The sequence below is a fragment of the Dermatophagoides pteronyssinus genome, unplaced genomic scaffold (genome assembly GCF_027571235.1).
Source record: "Dermatophagoides pteronyssinus isolate colony J.1.1.1.1 unplaced genomic scaffold, Derpt_VIB-CSIC_2022.12 sq0001, whole genome shotgun sequence".
NCBI classification, from domain to species: Eukaryota; Metazoa; Arthropoda; class Arachnida; order Sarcoptiformes; family Pyroglyphidae; genus Dermatophagoides; species Dermatophagoides pteronyssinus.
In genome coordinates, this window is record NW_027461525.1 from 2,178,507 (window position 1) to 2,201,567 (window position 23,061).

Below are 23,061 nucleotides of genomic sequence, written 5' to 3' on the forward strand. Positions count from 1 at the left end.
TATTAAAAACATTGACAAATGCTTTCAAGCATCCCGACGATTTCATCAAAAAAGAAGCACAATTTATTCAAAAAGAATAAAAACAAACAAAAAAAGACAACCTTTTAAATTATTAAAAATTTTTCGATTTTAGTTTTTTAAGAAATTCGTATCGATGTATGTTCCATATTTGACCGCTAGGTCAACAGCGGTGGCTTTTCGATCAATCTCGTATCGATTTAAATCGACTTCGTTAGATGCGAAAAAAATCTTAGGTAAGAATCTTACGGATAATGTAATAGAATCAATCATTGATTATTATTGACAAAGCAATCAGACGAGAAGATGCTTCGATTTGGGAACGTCGAGCTCCGTTGGCTCCACTTCATGTTCGTCAATTAGTTCGGAAAGGTGTTAAGGTGATTGTTCAACCTTCTAATCGACGTGCATATCCACTACAATCATATGTACAATCTGGTGCTGTTGTTCAAGAAGATATCAGCGAAGCACCAGTCATAATTGGTGTCAAACAAGTTCCTGTTGATCTTTTATTGCCGAACAAAACGTATGCATTTTTTTCCCATACGATCAAAGCTCAAGAAGCTAATATGCCTTTGCTTGATGCTTGTCTTGATCGTAATATTCGTTTAATTGATTATGAAAAAATGGTTGATTCAATGAATCAACGAGTGGTAGCTTTTGGACGTTATGCTGGTATCGCCGGAATGATCAACATTATGCATGGTCTAGGATTACGGCTGCTGGCTTTGGGTCACCATACACCATTCATGCATATTGGTCCTGCTCATAATTATCGTGATAGCGGAAGTGCTAAACAAGCTGTTCGGGCAAGTGGTTATGAAATAGCTTTAGCTATGATGCCTCGATCGATTGGTCCACTTACATTTGTCTTCACAGGATCCGGTAAATACTTCATTGAAAAATTTTAATTAATAGATTATAAATATTATTTATCATCAGGAAATGTATCTCAAGGAGCACAGGAAATATTTCAAGAATTACCATTTGAGTATGTTGATGTAAAAGATCTGCCACACGTATCCCAACTAGGTCAAACTACTAAAGTATATGGTGCTGTCGTTTCAAGAGCTGATCATTGGGTCAATAAAAATGGCTCATCATTTGATCCGGAAGAGGCCGAACAGCATCCTGAACGTTATTATTCAAATTTCGCTTCAAATATCGCACCTCATGCATCGGTCATTGTTAATGGAATTTATTGGGCACCAGATTCGCCAAGATTATTGACTATACCGGATGCAAAACGATTATTACAACCACATTATGCTCCTTGGTTACCAACATCTATTGGTTCTCCTGCATTGCCCCATCGGTTGTTAGCTATCTGTGATATCAGTGCCGATCCGGGTGGATCAGTAGAGTTTATGACTGATTGTACAACAATCGACAACCCATTCTGTTTGTATGATGCTGATTACAACAAGAAAACTAGTGATTTCGCTGGTTTGTATTATAAATACTGTTGATGTTTGCATTATCATTCGATAAATTGATTTTTCTTTGAATAGGACCTGGTGTACTTGTATGCTCGATTGATAATATGCCTACACAGTTACCATTAGAAGCAACACAATCTTTTGGTGATTTGCTCAGACCATATATTTTTGATATCATCAATTCAGATGCAAACGAATCATTCGAAAAATTCAAAGGCAGTGATGTGGTACAACGAGCAGTTATTGCTAGCAATGGAAAATTGACTTCCAATTTCGAATATATTATGGAAATGAGAACTCAAAAAGATAAAAGCAAAAGCAGTAAATCACGAGCAGACAATGAAAAATCGGTATTAGTATTGGGTGCTGGTTTTGTTGCCGCTCCTCTCGTTGAAATATTGACTCGAGACGAAAAAGTTCATGTAATTATCGCATCAGATCTTCAAGCTCCTAGTGAAAATGTTGCAAAAAATGCAAAAAAATCAAATGCTGAATCAATAGTTGTAGATGTACTAAAAAATCAAGATCTTTTGGAAACGCTTATTCAAGAATCTGATCTCGTAATCAGCTTGCTGCCCTATTCATTACATCCCATCATTGCTCAAAAATGCATCCAATTCAAAAAGAATATGGTAACTGCTAGTTATAAAAGTCCAGAAATGAGGGCTCTTCATGACGAAGCTCTTGATGCGGGTGTAACAATCCTAAACGAGGTTGGTCTTGATCCGGGTATTGATCATTTGTTTGCAATGGAATGTTTCGAGCAAGTACATTCTAACGGAGGTAAAATAACATCTTTTAAATCATTTTGTGGTGGCATACCGGCTCCAGAATCTGCTGATAATTCACTTTTATACAAATTTAGTTGGAATCCAAGGGGGGTTATCTTGAATACATTATCTAGTGCTAGATGGTTAGAGAAAGGAAAAGTGCATGAAGTTCCTGAAGGAGGTGCACTGATGGATGCTGTCAGAGATATTGACTTTTTAAAAGGTTTCAACTTTGAAGGCTACCCAAATCGTGATTCGTTAATCTATCAGGATGTGTATGGACTAAATTCTGTTCGCACATTATTGCGTGGAACATTGAGGTGATTGTATATTTTTTAATGTAAATTTATCTTAACATTTCTAATCCATTTCTAATAGGTACAAAGGATTCTGTAACTTGATGAAAGGATTTCATATGATGCAATTGCTCAATACTAATCCGCATCCTTTACTTCATCCGAATGGGCCTGATATAACGTGGCGTCAATTCATTGCCAATGTGTTAGCACAACCCGAAGACATTCTGCCTACAACCGTCAAAAATATTATGTTCGAGAAAATTGGTCAAGATGAACAACGTATGCAAGCTTTAGAAGAACTTGGCCTGTTAGGCGATGAAATGATCGCCAAAAAACATTCTCCGTTTGAAACGTTGATGTATTATCTGACCAATAAACTGATGTATCAACCAGGTGAACGCGATCTAGTCGTTTTACGGCATGAGATCAACGTGGAATGGCCTGATCAAAGCAAAGAAAAACGTAACATCAATTTAGTCGTGTACGGAGATCCAGATGGATATTCAGCAATGGCTAAAACTGTTGGCTATCCCACTGGCATCGCTGCAAACATGATTTTGAATGGAGAAATCCAAGAAAAAGGCGTTATTGGACCAACATCTGTCAACGTTTATAACACAATGATAAAACGACTACGAATGGAAGGAATTAGGGCAGTTGAAAAATCGACAAAATACTAGATAATACTTTGTAAATATGATTTAATCTAAATCAATTAACATTATTAAAACCGTTGCTCAATTGGGTATCATATAGGATTTACGAAACCAATCATCTTTGTCTATAAAATCGAATGGTATACGATCATTAGCATTTGATCTCATCAAAGCAAATAAAAAATTTTGACATTCATTGCTTATGTTCGGTATTTTCGAGATATTATGCCAGACTTCCTCATCCAAATTTTCATGCGGATATTCGATATTGTATGGATAGAATTGAGTCAATGTAAAAAATAGATTCGCTCCGTATGACCAAATGTCAGCAATGATTGGATCAAAAAATTCATTAACATTTCCATAAACTTCCGGTGCCTGAAAATTCGGTCCATCATTCCTTTGTTGACTGATCGGTTGACACTGACAAAAGTTTACATCATTCTCTTCAATATTCCAGTAAATGATTGAGTTTTTGAAACCTGTCAATTTGACACACAATTCATTGCCCATTGGTTTCAATAATAAATGATTAGGCTTAATGTTTCGATGTGAGATACCACTGTCACCTAGAAAATCTAATGCTCGATAAATTTGTCTTGCCCAGAAACAAAGTTGTTTTTCATTGACAGGATTCTCTTCGACATATGAGATAATATTTCCACGAGGAACAAATTCCTGAAAGATATACACGTTGACATCATCGGAAAATATTTCCCATGTATTTACAATGTAAGGGTGTTTTCGACCCAAATGACGTAAGACTTTTAAATAGAATGAATTTTTTGGATCAACACTTTTAGTTGTATATATACATGCCATCATAACATATTCTGGCATCATTGTATTTTTTGCCGGAAACATTTGCACCTCTGGATCATCGTTTAGTTTGTTATTTGTGTCGATCTGAAACGCATCGAATAATTTGGGCACTTGTTTTACTGATAAGGCACTTTCTTGTGCGCTTAATTGTTCTATCTGGAATTTTTTTTTGAAAAAAAGTTACTTAAACTATGAGAAAACAAAGTATTAATTTACATACTTGAGATCGAAGTAAACTTCTTGTGAAAAGTAATTTTCGTTGCGATATTTTTTGTGTATATTTTAATGAAATTGATGGATCAGCCGATCTTGCCACTGTTTGGTTTTTATCCGAACCAGGCATTGAACGAATTTGAATTCGTTTTGTTTTTGATTTTGATAATGATGGATCATTAGAAGATTTGCGCATACTTTGCGCCATTGAATGATTGAAGAATGGCATGATGATCCAGTAGTCGATGAATACTGTGGCAATCAATAAAACAAAAATTATACCAAGAAATTATGACAAATTTAAAGTGAAAGCGATTATTGAAATAATTTCAGTCGTTTATTGTTGTATTGAACACAATTATACATATTATATTAAGCAATTAATTTGATTGTTTGGAATAAAAATCAGAACATAAAACCAGAAATATAATTAGAATTTTTTTTTGTTTTTGCTTACTTGTTGTTGACAAACAAATTAATTTAGATTATATTTACAAAATTAGAAGGGGATTGTTTCCCAGCAGTTTGTGATGATGATAATGTACGATGTGAAACATTAGGATCTTCATCAACTCCTTGATTATCACCAGTTTCATATGCTATTGAGAATTCACGGCGAAGTTTTGGTTTTGCATATATACGAGCACTTGCGACTGGATGTTGTTCTTGTCCGTATGTTCGTCGGCTTGTGGTCGATGTTGGCGGTTGATGGACTTGTTGAGCTGCTGCCGATAATGGCAAATTAGAAGGAATATTTATTTGCTTCAATTCTAAATAGGTAGGCTTTGTCGGCCGATTGAATTCTTCATAACGAGAATCTAAATGTTTATTGTAATGAAGATTATTGCATCCTTCTGGTTGTTTTGAATACTGTTGTTGCTGTAGATATTGTGGATGTCCATGTGGATCCATCATTTCGACAGATGATGAAGTTGAAAAGCGTTCATCGCTTAAACTTTTCGAACTATGTCTTAGTTGTTGTCGACGTCGATGTAATGCTTGCTGGTCACGATATCGTTGTTGTGCAGCCAATTTCAGTGATTCTTTTCTCAATTTGCGTTTCTTGAAATAAAAATGAAGGACAATTATTAGAATTGAATTGATCAATTTTGATTAAACAAAAAAAAATTACCTGGACCATTTCTTTCCATCGATCCAATGCATTACGAGCCAATTCTAAACGTTTCTGTTTACGAGTTTGATGTCGTTTGTAAAAAATTTCAAACATAATCAAACCGACGCCTCCAAGTATACCCGTTGCAACAAGTATGAAAACTCCAGCCATGTTTTTAAGGCCTAAAGTGGGAGGGAAATGTTCTGTTCGAATGGAACAAACTTGTTCATTCAATAATATCCATTTTTGATCCAATTCTTCCATGAAACCGCTTTCATGCATGCCCAACAAGGCTAAAGACACCTTATCTTTCCAGTAGATTTTATCTGTTGATGTTTTTAAAGTGAAAAAATTCTAAATAAATTGAATTTATCAAAAATAAATTCTACCTTTTGGAAGACCGATTGCATAACCAGATCGGCCGAAATGTTCGCCCGAAATGATCAACTCACAATCATTCGCAGCTTCATATTCAAGACGAGCGCTATCCCAAATAAATGCACTTAATGTACCTATTGATTAAATTGAAATCTGTTAAAAACGATGATCACACTTTACAAGCAGATTACTGACCAGATTTAACAGCGGCAATGGCATCCTCGACATTATTGAAAAATATTTCCGACATTCGTTGATGCATTAATTTTAGTTCTACTTGACGTTTAAAATAGTTATCAATAGCGCTATCACGAACTGTTGAATAATTAAAACCATCAGGCGGTGTTCGAAGTCTTGGATCATTGATGCCGCTCAATGCTGTTTGAGGTCGATCCAACACTAGAAAGGCAGCAAGGTTAGCAGTGTATGATGCGACAATGATCATGGCAAAGCCTGCCCAGACCATGCCAAGAACACGTCCGCTAAAACTTCGTGGTGTTCCTTCGCCGATTCCCGAATTAAACAACACACCCCATGCAAACCAGATAGCACTAGATAGATTCAGAGCATCTTCTTCAGTAATTGTTTCACAATTAGGCAATTTATAACGTCCAAATGGACTAAATCGATCCAACAGATAAAGTGCTAGTGCAACTACATGAACGGCAACAAAAACGGAAACCCAGAGACTGTTTTGAAAGGGCTGCAAAAAGGAAGTTAACGGATGACCAAGACGGTGAATGGCTTGTTGTTTTTGCAAAATGGTTATGCCTTGATATTTGAATGGCTTTGTGAAATCGATGGCTAATGAGCGCTCTGGAGTGATTGTTAAGGCAGCTACCACCATATCTGCTCGACCATAATAAAGTTCGCCCAACAAACCGGTCCATTCATGATGGCCAGTTTTATCGTTGAATCTATACGATCCATAAGTGCCGTCTTCTACTTGATGCAATGTATAAGTAAAATTTAATTGTGTGGCCAATTGTATCAATAAATCGATACAATAACCTTCACAACAGAATATCTTCTGATAATATTGACCAGTTTTTTGATTTTTTTTACGAATAGGACAAGGAACTTGTCCTGTATTGCAACCTTTGTTTTCATTCACGGGTAATACCCACACGAAAGGAATTTCTGCCAATGTAGCAATATGAAGATGTGCTGGCGTTGAATAACTGATCGGCTTTTCGGTTTTATTACCAGGCCAAACAATTTTTTGTTCATCAATATCTATTGCCATTTTCATAGCACTTTGATTATAAAAATATTTTCCAACCATGACCAATTGATTATTGGATGTTCTATTCGGATTCGTATTTGGTTGTTGATTCCAAATCTCATAATGACCGTTCAAACGATCACCGTGTTCATCAAAGCTTATTTTGCCTGTTTTTCCAAAAATAATTGTTTGCTCACGTAAAAAATCATAGAACAATTCTCCATCCGTCCATTGAGAGCGACCGATATTGCGACAATCACTCGGTGGTGTTGAAAGATTGGTTTTATTATGCATTTCTTTTATTGCATTAGATATCACATAGAGGCTATCAAATATATGCGATTGGATATTACTTTGATCTTTGTAACGAATTCCCAAAAAACCAACAGGTAAATTTGCTGCATACAATGCTTGTTCAGAAACTATCCATACGTCGTCAGGTCCAGTTATGCTTGAATCTATTTCGGACAATACTTTTTCGGCATTGTATTCATCAACGTAGAGAACATTTATTCGACATGATGAATTTCGCTCTTTGATTGTTTCCAAATCAGGTCGAAGGATTGGTCGATCAAAATCATATTCGATAATCGATTCGATTTCAAGATTGTTGATATCGGCCAATGTAATAAACTGTGTTTTTACATTACGACCATTGATGGAATCCGATACTATGAAGTGAGCACATTCGAATTCAAGATGAGTGAGCAATTGCATCTGAAATATTAAACTAACAAGTTAAATCTGTAAAGTAATCAAACAATTGAATATCGTACCCAAACATCGGCTTGATTCGAATAAGTAGGCGTGGTTCGCATATAAGATCCATAAAGACTTTTATCTGAGAATAAACTTTCTCGATTGGCTAAGCCAATAGTCGGAATATTATGTAATGAGGATGTGAATGTAATGGCATTCGATGGTATTGTATCATCGATGATTATAGCATAAATTTTAAAAGGCATAAATTTTTGGCAGAAATTTCTTATATCATCAATTGGATTTGTTTGTTTGAGTATACTGTGGCCACGTAGCGATACACCATGAGGTAAAATGTCACCTTCATAATTTATATCTTCGATAATCTAATGATGAATAATTGAATAAAACAATTGTTAACAAAAAAACAAAAAAACATTAACCGTTTTTACCTTTTGAAATTGAACAATTTGTTCGGAAGAACTGAGGACAGCACCAATATTATATTGTTGTTGCGCATAAACAACCACTGATAATATCCGTTGATCCAAATTTAAAAATAATAAATAGATAACCAAACATAATGATGATAATAATCGCTGGAAGAAATCTGATGTAAGGCAAACGTTTAAAATTCTTATGATCATTTTTATTCAAATGTTTGATTTTTGATTTGTTCAATTGAAAAGTGATTAAAAAATATATTCTGAACAATAGAATCATGACTACTTTTTGTTCATTATTACCAATAGAATGATGATGAAATTGTTGATTTTTCTATCAAAACATTTTCAGACATTTATCTTAACGAACTTGATCAATGATGATAATGATCAATAAGGCAACCGATTAATGAGAGAAAAAAAAAGTCGAAAGCCCAAAATTTTAATTTTTGTTGTTATAATTCACTAATCGATTAATAATTGAAATTATTGTCATGATTTTTTTTATATCTTATTATTCTGTGAGTCAAATATATGATTCAATCAATGTTAAAGTGAAATGAGCATGAATTTTTCTATAAATATTCTGTAAGTGTGTAAATATATTATGTTTGTGTTTGTTTCATTTGAGCGCATCCGTCGTTCTTTCCATCTCTATGTTATTATAGTTATTTGGTTGGTTTTGGAACCACTCACTACTTCTACGACTGACAACAGTGTATAACAATTGTAATTCCGAAAACAAAATGTGTCAAAACGCGTTGGATGCTATATGCACAACAACAACAAAAAACCAATTCAAGATTTATTCTTGAATTGTATTGATGCTGCTGCTTTTTAAAAAATCAAGATCTATATACAATATTATTTTTTTTAATTTAATATTCGTCTTATATGCGCGCCAAATAACCCGTACAAAAAAAATGGGAAAAATTAATCCATAAATCATAACGACAATAAACAAAGTTTTTTGGATTGAATTATATCTTGATACATTAATGATTTGGGTTTTATTTTGAATCCAAATTAAACATTATAAGATATTATAAATTTATCCGATAACTGATTAATTTATCAATCAGATCGAATGTCAAGGATAATTATCAATGATTGTCAATGACAGTCGTGATGATAATAATAGTCGTATGACATTGATTTTTAAAAGAAAAATGACAAGATGTGTAATAATGTGTGACGGTGGAAAAAATTAAAAAATAATCATCAATCACTCTGGTAACAACAAGAGATTACGAATCATGATTTTTAACGCCTTTACTTTTTTTTCTAAATCATAATCATTATTATGTTGGTTCTGTCAGATTGGTAACATTGATATATCGGTTAACGATGACAAGAAGGAAAATAAAAGTTTGATTTACACCTTGGATTCTAAATTCAATAATATGAAAACAAAAATGATCTGTAAATTGTGATCTATAGATCAGTTTCTTTCATACAGTATTTTTTGATAACTTATTTTAGTTATCAGGGAAAATTTGGTATAACTTCTGCGTCATCTGCAAATAGTTTATGTGTACAAAAAAAAGAAAAAAAAATTCATACTGACCTAGAACCCTGAAAACATCTATACATCCTATGGATATATAATTTTCATATAATTGACGACGACGCTGTAACGATTCCCACGAATTTTGTTATTCTTTTTTTTTAAAAAAAAAGAATGTTCATCCCTTATAACTAAAACTAGAACATTCTTTGGGAATTCCCCAAGAATAAACATCTAATGAACCATTTTTTTCCTAAATAGCACAAACAAACACTTTATGTCACTCATACGCACATTTTATTTTACCTTAAATCATACAAAAAAAATATATATTAGATAATCTTTTTTGTTTATCATTTTATCGCCATAAATTCATACATAAATAGATGAAAAAGTCAACAAAAAAAAAAACATCCCTTGCCCATTTGTCAGTGTATTCAGTCAATCAAATATCACAATACATTGCCATAAAAAGGTAAATAATCATATCAACACCGAACAAACTTGACAGGAAACCACCAACAAAAAAAAACTTGAGGTGAGAAATCATTGTTTGTTTCAATTAAAAACAAAAAATAATTTGTATGAGAACTAATAATCTTTGTGTATACTCTTGCAGACCAATTTACATCGGTAAAATTTATATGTAGGCGAATGTAATTGTAAATCCATAAGTAACCAACAATGATTTTGTTTTTCTGACTAAACCTTTTTTTTCTTCTTTTTTTCTGCAGACACAAAAATCTGATTTTTTTAAAAAGGAATCAAGTTTATTTTATCATCTCTTTATCTTCAAGATATAATCATAATTGATGGGAAAAAAACTGTTATTATACATTAATTTATATGATAATCCAGGATATCTTCATCAAATCTCAACAACTACATAAATCATAAACAATTTTATTTCTCAGTTTATTTGTTTGTTTGTGTTTGTTTTGTGTTGTATTAAACAATTAAAATTTTAAAAATTTTTGATTTTTTCTTTATCAATTTCATCGAATTTTCGTATTAAATTCTGCAGCCGAAACGAAATTCATTTTTGCAAATGTAAGTCAATTCGAACGTTTTTTTTAATTCGAATGTTTTTTGCATTCGAACGTTTTTTGCATTCGAATGTTTTTTTGTGACATTTTTCCTCTCTTTGTTGCAATTCATTTTCAAAATGGAATGAATTGATTGCATTTCTTTTATCTTTTTTTTTTTTGGTTGCAACTGGGCTAATCACCATATTAAAATAATAATTTTCGAAATGAAAATGGTTACTCTATATATGTCACTAATCATTTTATGAATGTAATATTCAGTTGTTGTATATTATCAACTAAAATAATTAACCCAAATTACTCTACATTAGTGGATCGGACAATGTTGTCATTTGGTGTGATATATATTAAGTTAAGATATTCTTGTTTTCATATTTTATCATTGTAGAATATAGATGAATTTCATTAATTTTAATGAAAATTTTATCCGTTAATCGTTTCATAACCAATTAAATTAATTACAATATATGAAAAACAAAATAAAAATTAATAAATTCTACGAAGACACTCAATAAAAATTGCCATTTTGAAATAATTTTCATTTGATTTTGTTGAATGGCTGATAAGTTATGCACGCATGATTGTCGATTGGACACACGGCCGATAATATTCGATACAACAACCACAAAAAAAAATATTTCAAACAATTAATTAGGATGTCAAAAATTATTATTCGAATTCAAACATTCGTCAACGATATGGTTTTCATTCGAATTATTGATTTTTTTTGTATATGTCATGTTTAACAACACCTGTTGTTCGGATCAACAATGGACAATGTCCATTAGCCTCGATCGAAAATTCATAGATATGACAATCAAACGAAACAACAAAACACAACAAACCACATCAACAATAATCACGAGTTTTTTTAAAAAACAAATATCCGAATGATTTATTGTTTATATTGGAATGATTATATTTGCCGGTTATTCTCTCAATCAATAAAAATTCAAAAGAAAAAAAAAATATTTCACGTGATATTTGACGTTTGTGTGATTAATTGACTAAAGTTATTCCTATTTTTCTCAAATCCGAATGGTAAGTTTTTATTATTGTTTTTTTTCATCTGTGAATATCATTAAAATTTTCAATTTAAAAATCTTAAATAAGAAAAAAGGATTGTAATGTGTTATCATTGAATGAATGAAATGGTTTAACTTTAGGCCAGAAAAAAAAGTAATAATAATGATAATAAATTACTTAATTTCTTTCTCATCAATATCTGATTATCTAAATGAATGAATGATATGTATGAAAGAAAGGAAAGGAATAGAAAAAAAGAAGATAAATTATCAAATTTATCATCATTTGAAGCCTAAAGATATTTATGATAACAACACTTTGAATTCTTTGTAAATTATGTTATATTATTTCAATTTTTTGTTTTGTTCGGAAAACTTCTAGTCCATTTTTTTTTAAAAAAGAAGAATAAGAAAGCAATTAACTGTAGTGTGTTTTAGTGTTATAAATTATGTATGTCATCATTATTATTATAATTTGCATAACTATCATATTTATCAATTGGACTTGTTGTTGATTTTAACTATTAATAGCAATTCTATACAAGAAAACTAAAACCAAACAAAAAAAACAATTGTGGCCAAACGAACCGATTCAAATTTTATTTTAGTGTCTCTATTTTTTTCTTCATCATCATCATCATCATTATATTATTGTGTGGAAACTATTTTCTAACACTTTTCCACAACAATGATTACAATAATCCCATCATCATCATTATCATTATCATCATTAGAATTATTTTGGTTGACATTTTTTAAATGAATATATATTTCTTCACCGGTGTTTATAACTGTTGTTTGTTGACTTTATTGATGATGATTCTTTTTTCCTTCAACTTGTTGTATACTACCCCCAATTGGCTGACACTTTCATAGCAAATTAATCAACCAATCAACAAATATAATCAACTTATTTTCCTTTATGAATAAAATATTTTTCATTTTCATTGGTCTCTTTTTTTTTGTTGTTTTATGTTTATTTTAAACGAATGAATTTTTTTGTTTTTCAAAAAAAAACAAACTTGGAATATTAGCATTTAATAGTGAATGAATTTTTTTTCCGACTGTCTGTCTTTTTGTGTAATTAACATCGAAGAGAAAAAAAAAAGAAAAAGAAAAAATGTCTGCAAAGGAGGTACGACAACGACAACAACAAATGAGAATGACGACAACAATTTCATATTACCTAAGACAATCATTGATACAATCATCATTATTATGTTTGATTTGCGAATATTATCATCGATCATTCATATATTATTTTATTTTAAATTTTTTACATTATATTGTGAATTTTATTATTACCATCATTGATTTTATTATAGATCGATCGTTTTATTGCATTATAAATCAAAATAATAATAATAATAATAATAAAATGTGTCTAATTGAAACATATTTACAGATGGCACAGATCGATGCCCATATCAAACAGCCAAACGGTTCGATTGAAACAATATTAGATCTAAGTAATGATGATGAAAAATCACGAAAAGAAATTCAAACAATTTCTGATCGTATTGAACAACAAAATCTAAATGATAATAATGATGTCGAAAATTGCAATAATAAAACAACAACAACCGAATCATCATCGAACGAATCATTTGTCCAATTGTTTAAAATGTTTGCCAAATTTGGTGATTGTAAATCAACAGGCGAAACAATTACATTATCCAATAGTGATAAATGGTTTAAACAGGCTAAAATTATTGATCCATCAAATCGAACAATAACAACAACAGATACTGGAATCTATTTCAAACAGGTTTCCAAGTAAGTTTTTGTTTGCCAAAAAAAAACTGAAATTATTTTACTTGAATATATAGGACCAAAAAAACATTGAATTTCAAAGAATTTAATTTATTTTTGGAAAAATTGGCTACCGTAAAAAAAATCGACTTAACGGAATTGAAAAATAAACTTCAACAAAGTGGACCACCAGCTACAAATAAAACAACAGTAGGATTTTTTTTGTTGATTTGTCGAATTTTGATTGATTTTTTTTTGTAAAATCCAATTTTTTAATATAGACTGCTGTAACAAGTGGTGCTATCGGTCGACTAACTGATCATACAAAATATACTGGATCACATAAACAACGATTTGATGAATCGGGTAAAGGACGTGGAAAAGCTGGTCGTGTTGATGTTACACCCAATACTGGTTATGTTTCTGGATTCAAATCGACAACTTGAAAAAAAAGGATTGTTTCTTTCGAATCAATGCATCCTGATTATTCATAGTTTTGTTTTTGTTTTTGCAATCATCTGCATTTGTTTTAGATGATATAATTTATGTCTAATCTTCATCATATTCTACATTAACTTTATCCATATTTATATGCACAGATTTGAAAATATCCATTTTTAACAATATGTGTCATCAATAATCATATTTAACATAATAAACGGAATGATTTTAATGTTTAATTAAATGAAAATATTCCAATGACGAATTTGAATTTTTTTTCTATATATAGTACATAACTGCCATCTATGTTCCAAGAATGATATAATTGTTGAAACGAATGAGTATCATTATAGATACGTCATAATGTTTTCATTAGCTTTGGCAATGAATAAATTTGATTTTTATATCATTTTACATTATAATACAACAAATTGATGAATGTTGAATAGATGCAATGCTTTATTTCATTAGCATCACCCATTATAATTGACAACAGAATATTGCATTATCAATCAAAATTATTTGATAGGCGTAGGGGAGAAATTTCATCATTTTATTGCAAGTTTAAATTCAAACATTAGCTATGTTTGATTCATTGATTCATTGGTTGGTGTTGCTATTTGTTTCAAATTTCTTTCTATCGAATCATGATTAATCAATTTCGATGAATGATCTCACTCACCTAGATTTCTTATAATACTGGTTGTTGACTTATTTTTTACATCAATGACCTTTCTAAATGATCAAACAAAAAAATCACCAATGTTAAACTATACATAAACATCACTTGGAATTGAATCAAGTAAGTTTTTTAGAATCTTTTTTTAGAAATGATAGAATTCATTATATTTTATGAATAGAATCACTATAGTCAATTTTTCTAGTCGATGAATATTTTTTTTAAAAAAAGATTCACACCTATTCAACCTTGAAGGTGGCATCATTTTGGCCATCGTTTTCATTCATGAGCTTTTGTTATTCAATTTCAAATCGATTTTTTTTTGTTTCCATTGTAACGGACTATTGCCGTTGTATGGCAACACAATGATCGTTTAAAAAGCAAAACCACTGGGTGAAAGAAAAAATAGCTTTTTAGCTAAAATAGAGTTAATTATATCTAATTGTTAAAACCGGACTTGACAAGCATAAAAAACCCTTGATAGTAAATTATTAGTTAATTAGATGAAAAAAAATAAAGTCATTAACGCGTTCGCTACCAGCGACGCATATATGCGTCGTTTATTTGCTGTAGTTCTATGTGTTTTTCGAAATCTCCGGTAGCGAACGCGTTAAACAAAACAAAAAAGTTGTTTTTTGGCTTTCCAATTAAATTGATTTTGAAAAAAACCTGTTCCAAAAATCAAACATTGATATTTGCATATAATCAAATTCTTGTTACTTAAAAAAAATCCTTTTTTTAATTTTGTTATTATTAGGAATCCTACACGACAAACGTTTCGATCCAATGATCATCATACTGTGAAAATTAATCACAATTATTGGTAACCATGATTATGGATATAATGGTGATAACGATAATATATTTTTATTTTGTGTTTGTTCTGTTTTTATTTTCATGATAATAAATAAAGCTGATATGGAGAAAAATACCGTTTTTATTTCTCTCTTTATTCAAATCGTGTAAAATAAAGTAAATTTTACGGAAAACAGTAATTTGTTGTCAACAAAATACAATTATTTGTAATGATAATGTAAGAACAAACTACGACGGAAAAAAAGTCGAATACGTCATTAAAAATTTTTTTTTGTTTGTTTGTTTGTAGATCTATTTGGTTATCTCTGCTAACTCACCATATGTCAATAGCCACTATTAGCTTCTATTGGAATTAGCCCGAATCTACCATATGTCATCATTGTTAATCATTGATCATGGCTAATTTTTCTGATTCATCGAAAATCATCATTCTATAGTTGTCATCGTTATTGTGAATTTTTGTTTTCCAATTCAACTTGTAATTTTTATATGCTCCAATTCATTGAATCGTCGAAACCGCCACCACTACCACCACACTACAACTTAACCTAAATTCAATGAGTCATTGTCGTCATGTCAATAATGACGGTCGGTAATCTTTGCAACAAGTTTTTTTTTCGTCTAAAATAAAGTCAGCGACCCAACATTTAATGTACATATAATAATCTTACTATGGAAGATAAACTATTGATCCATAGGAATCGATGATTATTTGAATTATGATTATATACTAAATCACATTCTAACAAACAATAGAAAGAAAATAATTTAGTTTGAACTCCCCTATAAGCTTCTGCTAAAGCTATCATCATCATCATAATCATTATCGTCACTTGTTACAAGTCGAATAAAACAAAACAAAAAATATTGAAAAAATAACAGGAAACAATTGTTGTCAAATGCATGGATTTATCATTATTGATTCAATCAATCTGTCTAAAATATATATCAACAAATGTTTGAGCGTGTTTTGTTTCTTTTTCTGTGATCGGTGATAAACTTGATTTGAGTGAATTTCTATCCGAACTTTTTTTTGCCGTCCTCATTCTCGCCATTTGCCGGTTTAGTTTTTATATTCAACAAGTGGAGTATATGATAATGATTTGCTTTGCCTTTTGTTCATATGAAAACATATATCATTATATATTATCATCATCATCGTCATAGATATCGATTGGCATATATTTTATTTTGTTTTTGATTTAGGCAAATTTATTTTATTTCAAAGTCGAACTTTTTATAAACATTTGAATTCAGACAACACATTTTCTATTGAAAATTATCTGTGATAAATTCTTTATGTGAAAGAAAACTATGGATAAAGGTATTTTGAAAATTGTAATAATATGTTTAATTATCTGAAAAAATTATTTATTCTAGAACCTCAATTACCACCCCGTCCAACCAATTCTTCGATACAAGATTCGAAAAATGCCTTCATCACATGGGGCCGTTTGACTAGTGTTGAAGCTGAGCTTTGGAACTATGTTCCTCCTGCTCCTAAAGATGGTGATACTGATCGATCTAACAATCATCAACAACAATCATCAACTGAAGACCAATTCGATGATAATCATAGGAATAATATTTTATATGATTTTAGAAAATCATCATGTCGACTATCCGAAAATGATCCACCAATATTACAAAGACCAAGTCATTTATTCAAAACTAAAAAATTATCCGCTTCGAGCGAACAACTTTCACATAGCTCATCAAATCGAACTAGACATTTCATAGATTGGCATTCATCAATCGATCAGAATGGAAATCGAAACGAAGATGTTGATAATGAAATTTCTAAAAGTTATAAGGAAAAAATAATGGAACTTTTCAAAATTTCACCCAATCATAATGAACGAAGTAATTCTTTGGTATGTATTGAATATTTGTGTGTGATTAAAAGTTCGCTAACAATCGATTATTCTATAGACAGTGAACACAATACCGAATCCAAATGATTTCAATTTTCAACTAAATCCATTATATTCTAATTGTAATGTTCGATGCAATAACAGCAACAATCATGACCAAAACGAATATGCCAAACTTTATTGGCCATTATCAAGAACCGTCACACATCCATCTTCATTTTCATCTAGTCTTCCTGGTGTTTCACCACTATCACCAATAGCTAATCCATTTTACATGAATATGCCACCTCATTCTCAGGTTTGGCTTTTTTGAATAAATTATATTTTTTTCTTATCATTACATTGTTTTTCAAACAGAATCCTCATCATTTAATGATGTCATCATCGAATCAAAATCTGCAAATGTTTCCTCCTGAACAAATCATGAATCTTCAATTAATTGATAAAATCAATTCAACAAAAATTCAAGATTCGTCAAATAAACAAATATCTAAATCTTCATCATTTTCTAATGAAATTCTTATTCCTGATGTGTTGACACCTATCTCAGTTTATCCTACTACACCGGAAAATCCTAAGCAAATCATTGATTTATTTGATCCATTAGCTGAAAAAATTCCTCTTATTCCGAATGCACTTCAAGTCCATTCTGCACCAGAATATGTCAATAATGTTTGTTCGGACTTGATTAATTCGTCCACTAAGAGAGAAGATATTATCAATAACAATAATAGTAATGTAGATAGCTCATCAACTAAGAAATCTCAAGTCAGCAAGCCGGATCGGAACAGTTTCGACGAAAACAAAGCGCATTCGATTTTCGAATCCTTCAAAGTTGAACCGCGTGAAACTTCATTCAGCAAGGAATTGAAAGAATTTTGTGAACATTTAAAGTCTTTGTACATGACCTGTTTTACTAGCAAGACTACAAGTTCTTGTGATGTAAATTCTGGTCTAGTTTTTTCGCCACAGATCGAAGTCGACGATTTTCACAGACAATCCAATTGTCAATCCGATAAATTATATTTCTATGGTATTTCCAATGCAAATGATTCGTTGCCTAGCGTAGATTTAAATCAAATTACTGTCGAAAACAATAACGATGATAATTTGATCATTATTGATGTTCGTTTCAATTCATTGGTTTATTATAAAATCACCAACAAAATACCTAATGAATCGAACGTTGTTCCATGTGTAAAAGTGATAGATCCAAACTATCTTTGGTTCTCAATGAAATTTCCTGCCGATTATGATAAAACTGTTGATGTGATCATTTCTCACGTTGTTCATAATGTTGCAGAAAAAGAAAAGGTATTTATACTTCTCTATTGTTGTTTATTGTTTCTAAATTGTTTCTTTGTGTAGGACGATATTGATGATTTTTTGCTAAAACTGAATGGTTTTAATGAATTTCTTCAATCTGAATCAACGCTATCTTCATATGTTTATGTTCAAAACTGTAAAATAAACAACATAGACATCGTATTGGAACTAGTTGATCAAACAGCAACCGATTTTTGGCGTCCATTTTTGCGTTGTGAATCAGATACCAAAAAACTTATGAGCGATTTTAATTACCAACAAATTCTGCCTAAACAATTTGTAAACAATTTTCAAGGTTTCAACCATGAACAGCTTAACAATCTAATCGATGATCTCAATTGTTCATATACGACTTTTATTTCCGCTTTCATGGATTCCGGTAAACTTCAAATGAGTTGAAATTTAAAGAACTGATAATGATTAATTTTTGAATTCTTTTTTAGTTGAAAATAAAAAATTATTTCATGAAGTCATGGAAAAAATTTCCACTTTGAAACGGTTTTTGTCAAACATGGAAACAAGTGATTTAATTTTGGCTATAGAAAAATTAGAATCAAATTTTCGAGAAATCATGAATTACACCCGTGGTGATAGTGTCCATAATAATAGCTTTATAGAGGAATCACGAAAAAAATTGCAAGATGAATTTCTCAATATTGTCCAGATATTCGTAAAATACATAGAATTGTATTCAAATACATTTCCCGTAAATTTTGGGCTGCCGAAAGTTGTCAATAAAGTACAAAAAGCGATGAGTTTTGATGATGATCAGACTGAGAAAAAATTTGTTACCTTAAGACGAAGACGGCGAACAGAAATATCTCAGTTAATAGAATCCTTAACCATACATTTAGATAGTTGCACACAAGTTCCAGATAAATGGTCATCCACGTATCATAATTACGCCATAATGGTGAACATATTTCATGGATACAACCTGATTAAATCAACGATAACTAATAGAACTAAAATTCAACATGTGACTACTCGTTTCAAACGATTGACATTTAATCAATGCATTGATTCTGACATACAGATATCAATGTTGCCGCGTGAATGTAGAATCGAATTGATTTTGGCTGGATTTCGAGCCAAATCGGAAGGTTTGAAAAACGGATTTAATTTTATAATTTTTTTTAAATATTTTGTAATTTATAGTCGATGCTTTGGCCACAACATTTTTGTATCTTTTCGATAATGATGAAATATTTCAGAATGGGTTTCATCTTTTACCATGGACAGAACTAAAATCTCCTTATACTTTTCCTCCAATTTCAATGGACTTTGATTCACCCGATAAGTCGGCTATATTACGTGAATTTTTGGAGAATAATTATCTTGTCTCCCATAATCTTGATCCAGATGCAATGATGATTGTTATACGTGTGACACCGACATTATCCACGAATATTGATTATTATTTTCCCGAAATAAAAACTAAAGAATTATCCCTTAATATGAATTCGGTCATACCGATGGTAGAAAATGATGGCTCATATTCAGGAGATTCGTTATATGGTTTTCATGGATGCAATACAAATCGACTGACAAATAATGTAATTAAAATATTACAGAAAAATCCAATTGAACAACTCACAAATAATGAACGGGATATCATATGGAAACAACGGAAAACATTGAGAGAATTTCCTGGATCAATATTGAAGCTAATGAAATCACCTTCCAGCTGGTCTTGCCATGATTTGCCTGCTATCTATGAATTGCTAAAAGGATTCGATCAAGGACATTACGGAAATGTATTTCGAACAAAGATAGAAGTCCTTCAATTGCTCAGTATGGATTATCCGGATAAATTTGTTCGACGCACTGTAGTAAAATGGCTCAATTCTATTTCGGTGGATGAACTTTGTGATTATCTTCCACAACTTGTACAATCTTTACGATTTGAAACATCGATCGATTGTCATCTTATTTGGTCTTTATTTGAATTTTCTTTGATGTCGGCCAGATTCTGTCATTATTTTTATTGGCAACTGAAATCATGTCTTAGCGATAACACGTTCGGTATTCGTTGTCAAATCTATTTGAATGCTTTACTCAGTCTATGTGGGGAACGAACTCGTGATCAATTCCTTGGACAAGATAAAATTTGTGAAGAATTTTCAAGGATTTCGGCTGAAATTAAACAAGCATCGAAAGATTCACGTACTGTTATCTTACGTACGCGTCTGGAAAAAATCAATGAAGATCTTAAATCGAATCCTACCTCTCTCCCGTTGTCGCCTGCGTTATTTGTCAATGGACTTGCAATTGACCAATGTTCATACTTTAATTCCAATTCTTTGCCACTTAAATTAGTTTTTGATGGCGCACCACCATATCGTATCAATTCTTGTTTTGACAATTATTCTACTCATGCAATAACCGAGTCTTCGACACAATCAAAATTGGCTACCATTTACAAAAGTAAACATTGGTGGCATAAAATCATTTTCAAATGTGGTGATGATTTACGAAAAGATATGCTCGTTATGCAAATCATTTCAATCATAAATCGTGTTTGGCTTCGATCTGGATTAAATCTCCGATTAATAATTTTTAACGTCTTGAATTCTTCACATCACACTGGAATGATTGAAATGGTTAGTCGTGCATCTACGTTGCGAGAAATTCAACAAGAACATGGATTGACAGGAAATTTTAAACATCACACTATTGCTACTTGGTTAAAACGTTATAATACGAATGAATTTCATTACAAAGTTGCAATCGAAAATTTTATTCATTCCTGTGCCGGTTATGTGGTCATCACCTATCTTCTTGGCATTTGTGATAGACATAATGATAACATAATGGTCACTACATCAGGAAATCTTTTCCACATTGATTTTGGTAAATTTTTTGGTGATGCTCAAATGATGGCCGGAATCAAACGTGATCGAGTCCCATTTGTATTCACTGCCGATATGGCATTTGTCATTAATGAAGGTGGACGACCATCAAAGAATTATCAATTTTTTGTCGATCTTTGTTGCCGTTGTTTTATTTTGGTCAGGCAGAATGGAGATTTTCTTTTATCTTTAATGGCCATGATGATTCGTTCCGGTATTGATTACGTGACTCCTGAAACTATTCAATATTTTCATAAAGCATTGATGCCCAATCTAATTGAATCTCAGGCAAAAGTGGAATTTAATAAATTGATAGAAAAAGCACTTGGATCATTATCCACTCAATTAAACTTTTTTCTTCATAGTATTGCACAATCACTTTCAAGTAGTGGAAATAATAACGGTGGTGCTAGTTCATTAGATGATCGACATTCCTCTTATCTTGGTCCATTATCATCTGAAACGTTAATGAACGATTCAACAAACAATTTAGTCAAAATATCCGAAATGGATGATTTGTCAAATATGGAAGACAATATTTCGGATTCATGTCAGTTTTCATTCACAAAATGTCGATTTACCGAATCACTTGATGGTCATATAACACAATTGGAAATTGTGAATTTCAAGTTTTTCATAGCTGAAAAAAATGATAAAATCAATTTTTATAAGATTAAAGTTGATCGACTTAATTATCCGGAAAATTTTGTATACCGAAGTTTTAAAGAATTTCTTGAATTATATGAAAAATTGTCACGAACATTTCCTTTGGCTAAATTTTATACATTGAAAAGATCACCAATGCTCAATCGAGCAAGTCGACAACAAATTGCATCACATCGAACACGGGAATTGACATTATTCCTCAAAGATCTCATGAGCATGGCTTCGGAAATTTCTCATTCTGATTTCGTTTATACATTCTTTCATCCAATTCTACGAGATCAACAATTTTCCGATCTTGAAAGCATAAATTTTTCTAATAATCAGGCGACAGCCAGTACTGTTCCCGATTATCAATCACAAATCATATTGCGACGACAGCCAAAAATTAAACTAAATCTAGCCTATCGCGATGATGCTCTTCATGTGTTAGTTTGTCATGTGAGAAATCTAGATAATGATCGAGTAACACCTCCCGATTCCTATGTAAAACTATATCTACGGCCAGATCAAAATAAAATTACCAAAAGGAAAACAAGAACAATGCCCAAAAATGCCCATCCAACATTTATGGAAACGTTTGCCTATAAATATCAATTGGATTTCATAATTTCAAAAACACTTGAGGTTTGATATTTTACTATTTTAAAATTGGTGATTTTATTTTATTTTCTCTTTTATAATTAGGTTTCCGTTTGGGAATCGGATATGACTGGCAATAAACGTTTAGGCCAGGTGGAAATACCGCTTAGTCAAATCGATTTGTATACCAAAAATGAACGCTGGTATAATCTACAATGATTTTTCTTTTCTTTTTTTCAATTATTTTATTTGAATTTCATAAAAAAATTTTGTTTGTATCCAATGAATTATTTTTTATTCATTTATTTTCTATATATTAAAAAAAATTGTATCAAAAACTCAATAAAATGCAATGAATGGCTTGATCCTTGATCAGTAATACTCTACAATGAAAAGAAATCTTTCATATATTGATTTGAAAT

General features: G+C 31.2%; 5 protein-coding genes across 9 annotated transcripts; 3 read left to right on the forward strand and 2 right to left on the reverse strand.

Moving 5' to 3' along the window:
* The first annotated feature begins 19 nt into the window (after nucleotides 1-19).
* LKRSDH (lysine ketoglutarate reductase/saccharopine dehydrogenase) lies at nucleotides 20-3,378 on the forward strand. 2 transcript variants are annotated; one of them, XM_027343353.2, is made up of 6 exons: nucleotides 20-254; nucleotides 310-903; nucleotides 961-1,464; nucleotides 1,530-2,547; nucleotides 2,606-3,216; nucleotides 3,283-3,378. In XM_027343353.2, exons 1-5 carry the CDS (start codon nucleotides 155-157, stop codon nucleotides 3,204-3,206), a joined length of 2,817 nt encoding a protein of 938 aa, XP_027199154.1. In that variant the 5' UTR covers nucleotides 20-154; the 3' UTR covers nucleotides 3,207-3,216; nucleotides 3,283-3,378. The 2 variants fall into 2 exon arrangements, with proteins under 2 accessions (XP_027199154.1, XP_027199153.1); XM_027343352.2 differs by having other exon boundaries at nucleotides 2,606-3,297.
* Nucleotides 3,211-4,575, reverse strand: LOC142645532 (uncharacterized). The gene is made up of 2 exons (XM_075821958.1): nucleotides 4,225-4,575; nucleotides 3,211-4,160 (listed from the first exon to the last, which is right to left on the reverse strand). The coding sequence occupies exons 1-2, from the start codon at nucleotides 4,444-4,446 to the stop codon at nucleotides 3,264-3,266; spliced, it is 1,119 nt and encodes a 372-aa protein (XP_075678073.1). The 5' UTR covers nucleotides 4,447-4,575; the 3' UTR covers nucleotides 3,211-3,263.
* LOC113793336 (glutamate [NMDA] receptor subunit 1-like) lies at nucleotides 4,524-8,838 on the reverse strand. The gene is made up of 6 exons (XM_027343351.2): nucleotides 8,086-8,838; nucleotides 7,711-8,019; nucleotides 5,905-7,651; nucleotides 5,721-5,843; nucleotides 5,350-5,657; nucleotides 4,524-5,279 (listed from the first exon to the last, which is right to left on the reverse strand). Exons 1-6 carry the CDS (start codon nucleotides 8,278-8,280, stop codon nucleotides 4,698-4,700), a joined length of 3,264 nt encoding a protein of 1,087 aa, XP_027199152.2. The 5' UTR covers nucleotides 8,281-8,838; the 3' UTR covers nucleotides 4,524-4,697.
* Nucleotides 8,839-9,928: 1,090 nt separating this feature from the next.
* On the forward strand, nucleotides 9,929-14,112 carry LOC113793290 (tubulin polymerization-promoting protein homolog). 3 transcript variants are annotated; one of them, XM_075823444.1, is made up of 6 exons: nucleotides 9,929-10,121; nucleotides 10,203-10,245; nucleotides 10,318-10,633; nucleotides 13,060-13,430; nucleotides 13,484-13,616; nucleotides 13,688-14,112. In XM_075823444.1, exons 4-6 carry the CDS (start codon nucleotides 13,060-13,062, stop codon nucleotides 13,850-13,852), a joined length of 669 nt encoding a protein of 222 aa, XP_075679559.1. In that variant the 5' UTR covers nucleotides 9,929-10,121; nucleotides 10,203-10,245; nucleotides 10,318-10,633; the 3' UTR covers nucleotides 13,853-14,112. The 3 variants fall into 3 exon arrangements, with proteins under 3 accessions (XP_075679559.1, XP_075679562.1, XP_027199101.1); XM_075823447.1 differs by having other exon boundaries at nucleotides 10,203-10,239; XM_027343300.2 differs by lacking the exons at nucleotides 9,929-10,121; nucleotides 10,203-10,245; nucleotides 10,318-10,633 and adding an exon at nucleotides 11,322-11,670.
* A 123-nt stretch (nucleotides 14,113-14,235) lies between these two features.
* On the forward strand, nucleotides 14,236-23,018 carry Pi3K68D (phosphatidylinositol-4-phosphate 3-kinase catalytic subunit Pi3K68D). Of its 2 annotated transcripts, XM_075823434.1 has the most exons (11): nucleotides 14,236-14,649; nucleotides 15,284-15,349; nucleotides 15,440-15,559; nucleotides 15,632-16,666; nucleotides 16,723-17,216; nucleotides 17,275-17,514; nucleotides 17,574-18,530; nucleotides 18,585-18,921; nucleotides 18,986-19,645; nucleotides 19,701-22,684; nucleotides 22,745-23,018. In XM_075823434.1, the coding sequence occupies exons 4-11, from the start codon at nucleotides 16,657-16,659 to the stop codon at nucleotides 22,856-22,858; spliced, it is 5,796 nt and encodes a 1,931-aa protein (XP_075679549.1). In that variant the 5' UTR covers nucleotides 14,236-14,649; nucleotides 15,284-15,349; nucleotides 15,440-15,559; nucleotides 15,632-16,656; the 3' UTR covers nucleotides 22,859-23,018. The 2 variants fall into 2 exon arrangements, with proteins under 2 accessions (XP_075679549.1, XP_027199351.1); XM_027343550.2 differs by lacking the exons at nucleotides 14,236-14,649; nucleotides 15,284-15,349; nucleotides 15,440-15,559 and having other exon boundaries at nucleotides 15,628-16,666.
* The last annotated feature ends 43 nt before the right edge of the window (nucleotides 23,019-23,061 follow it).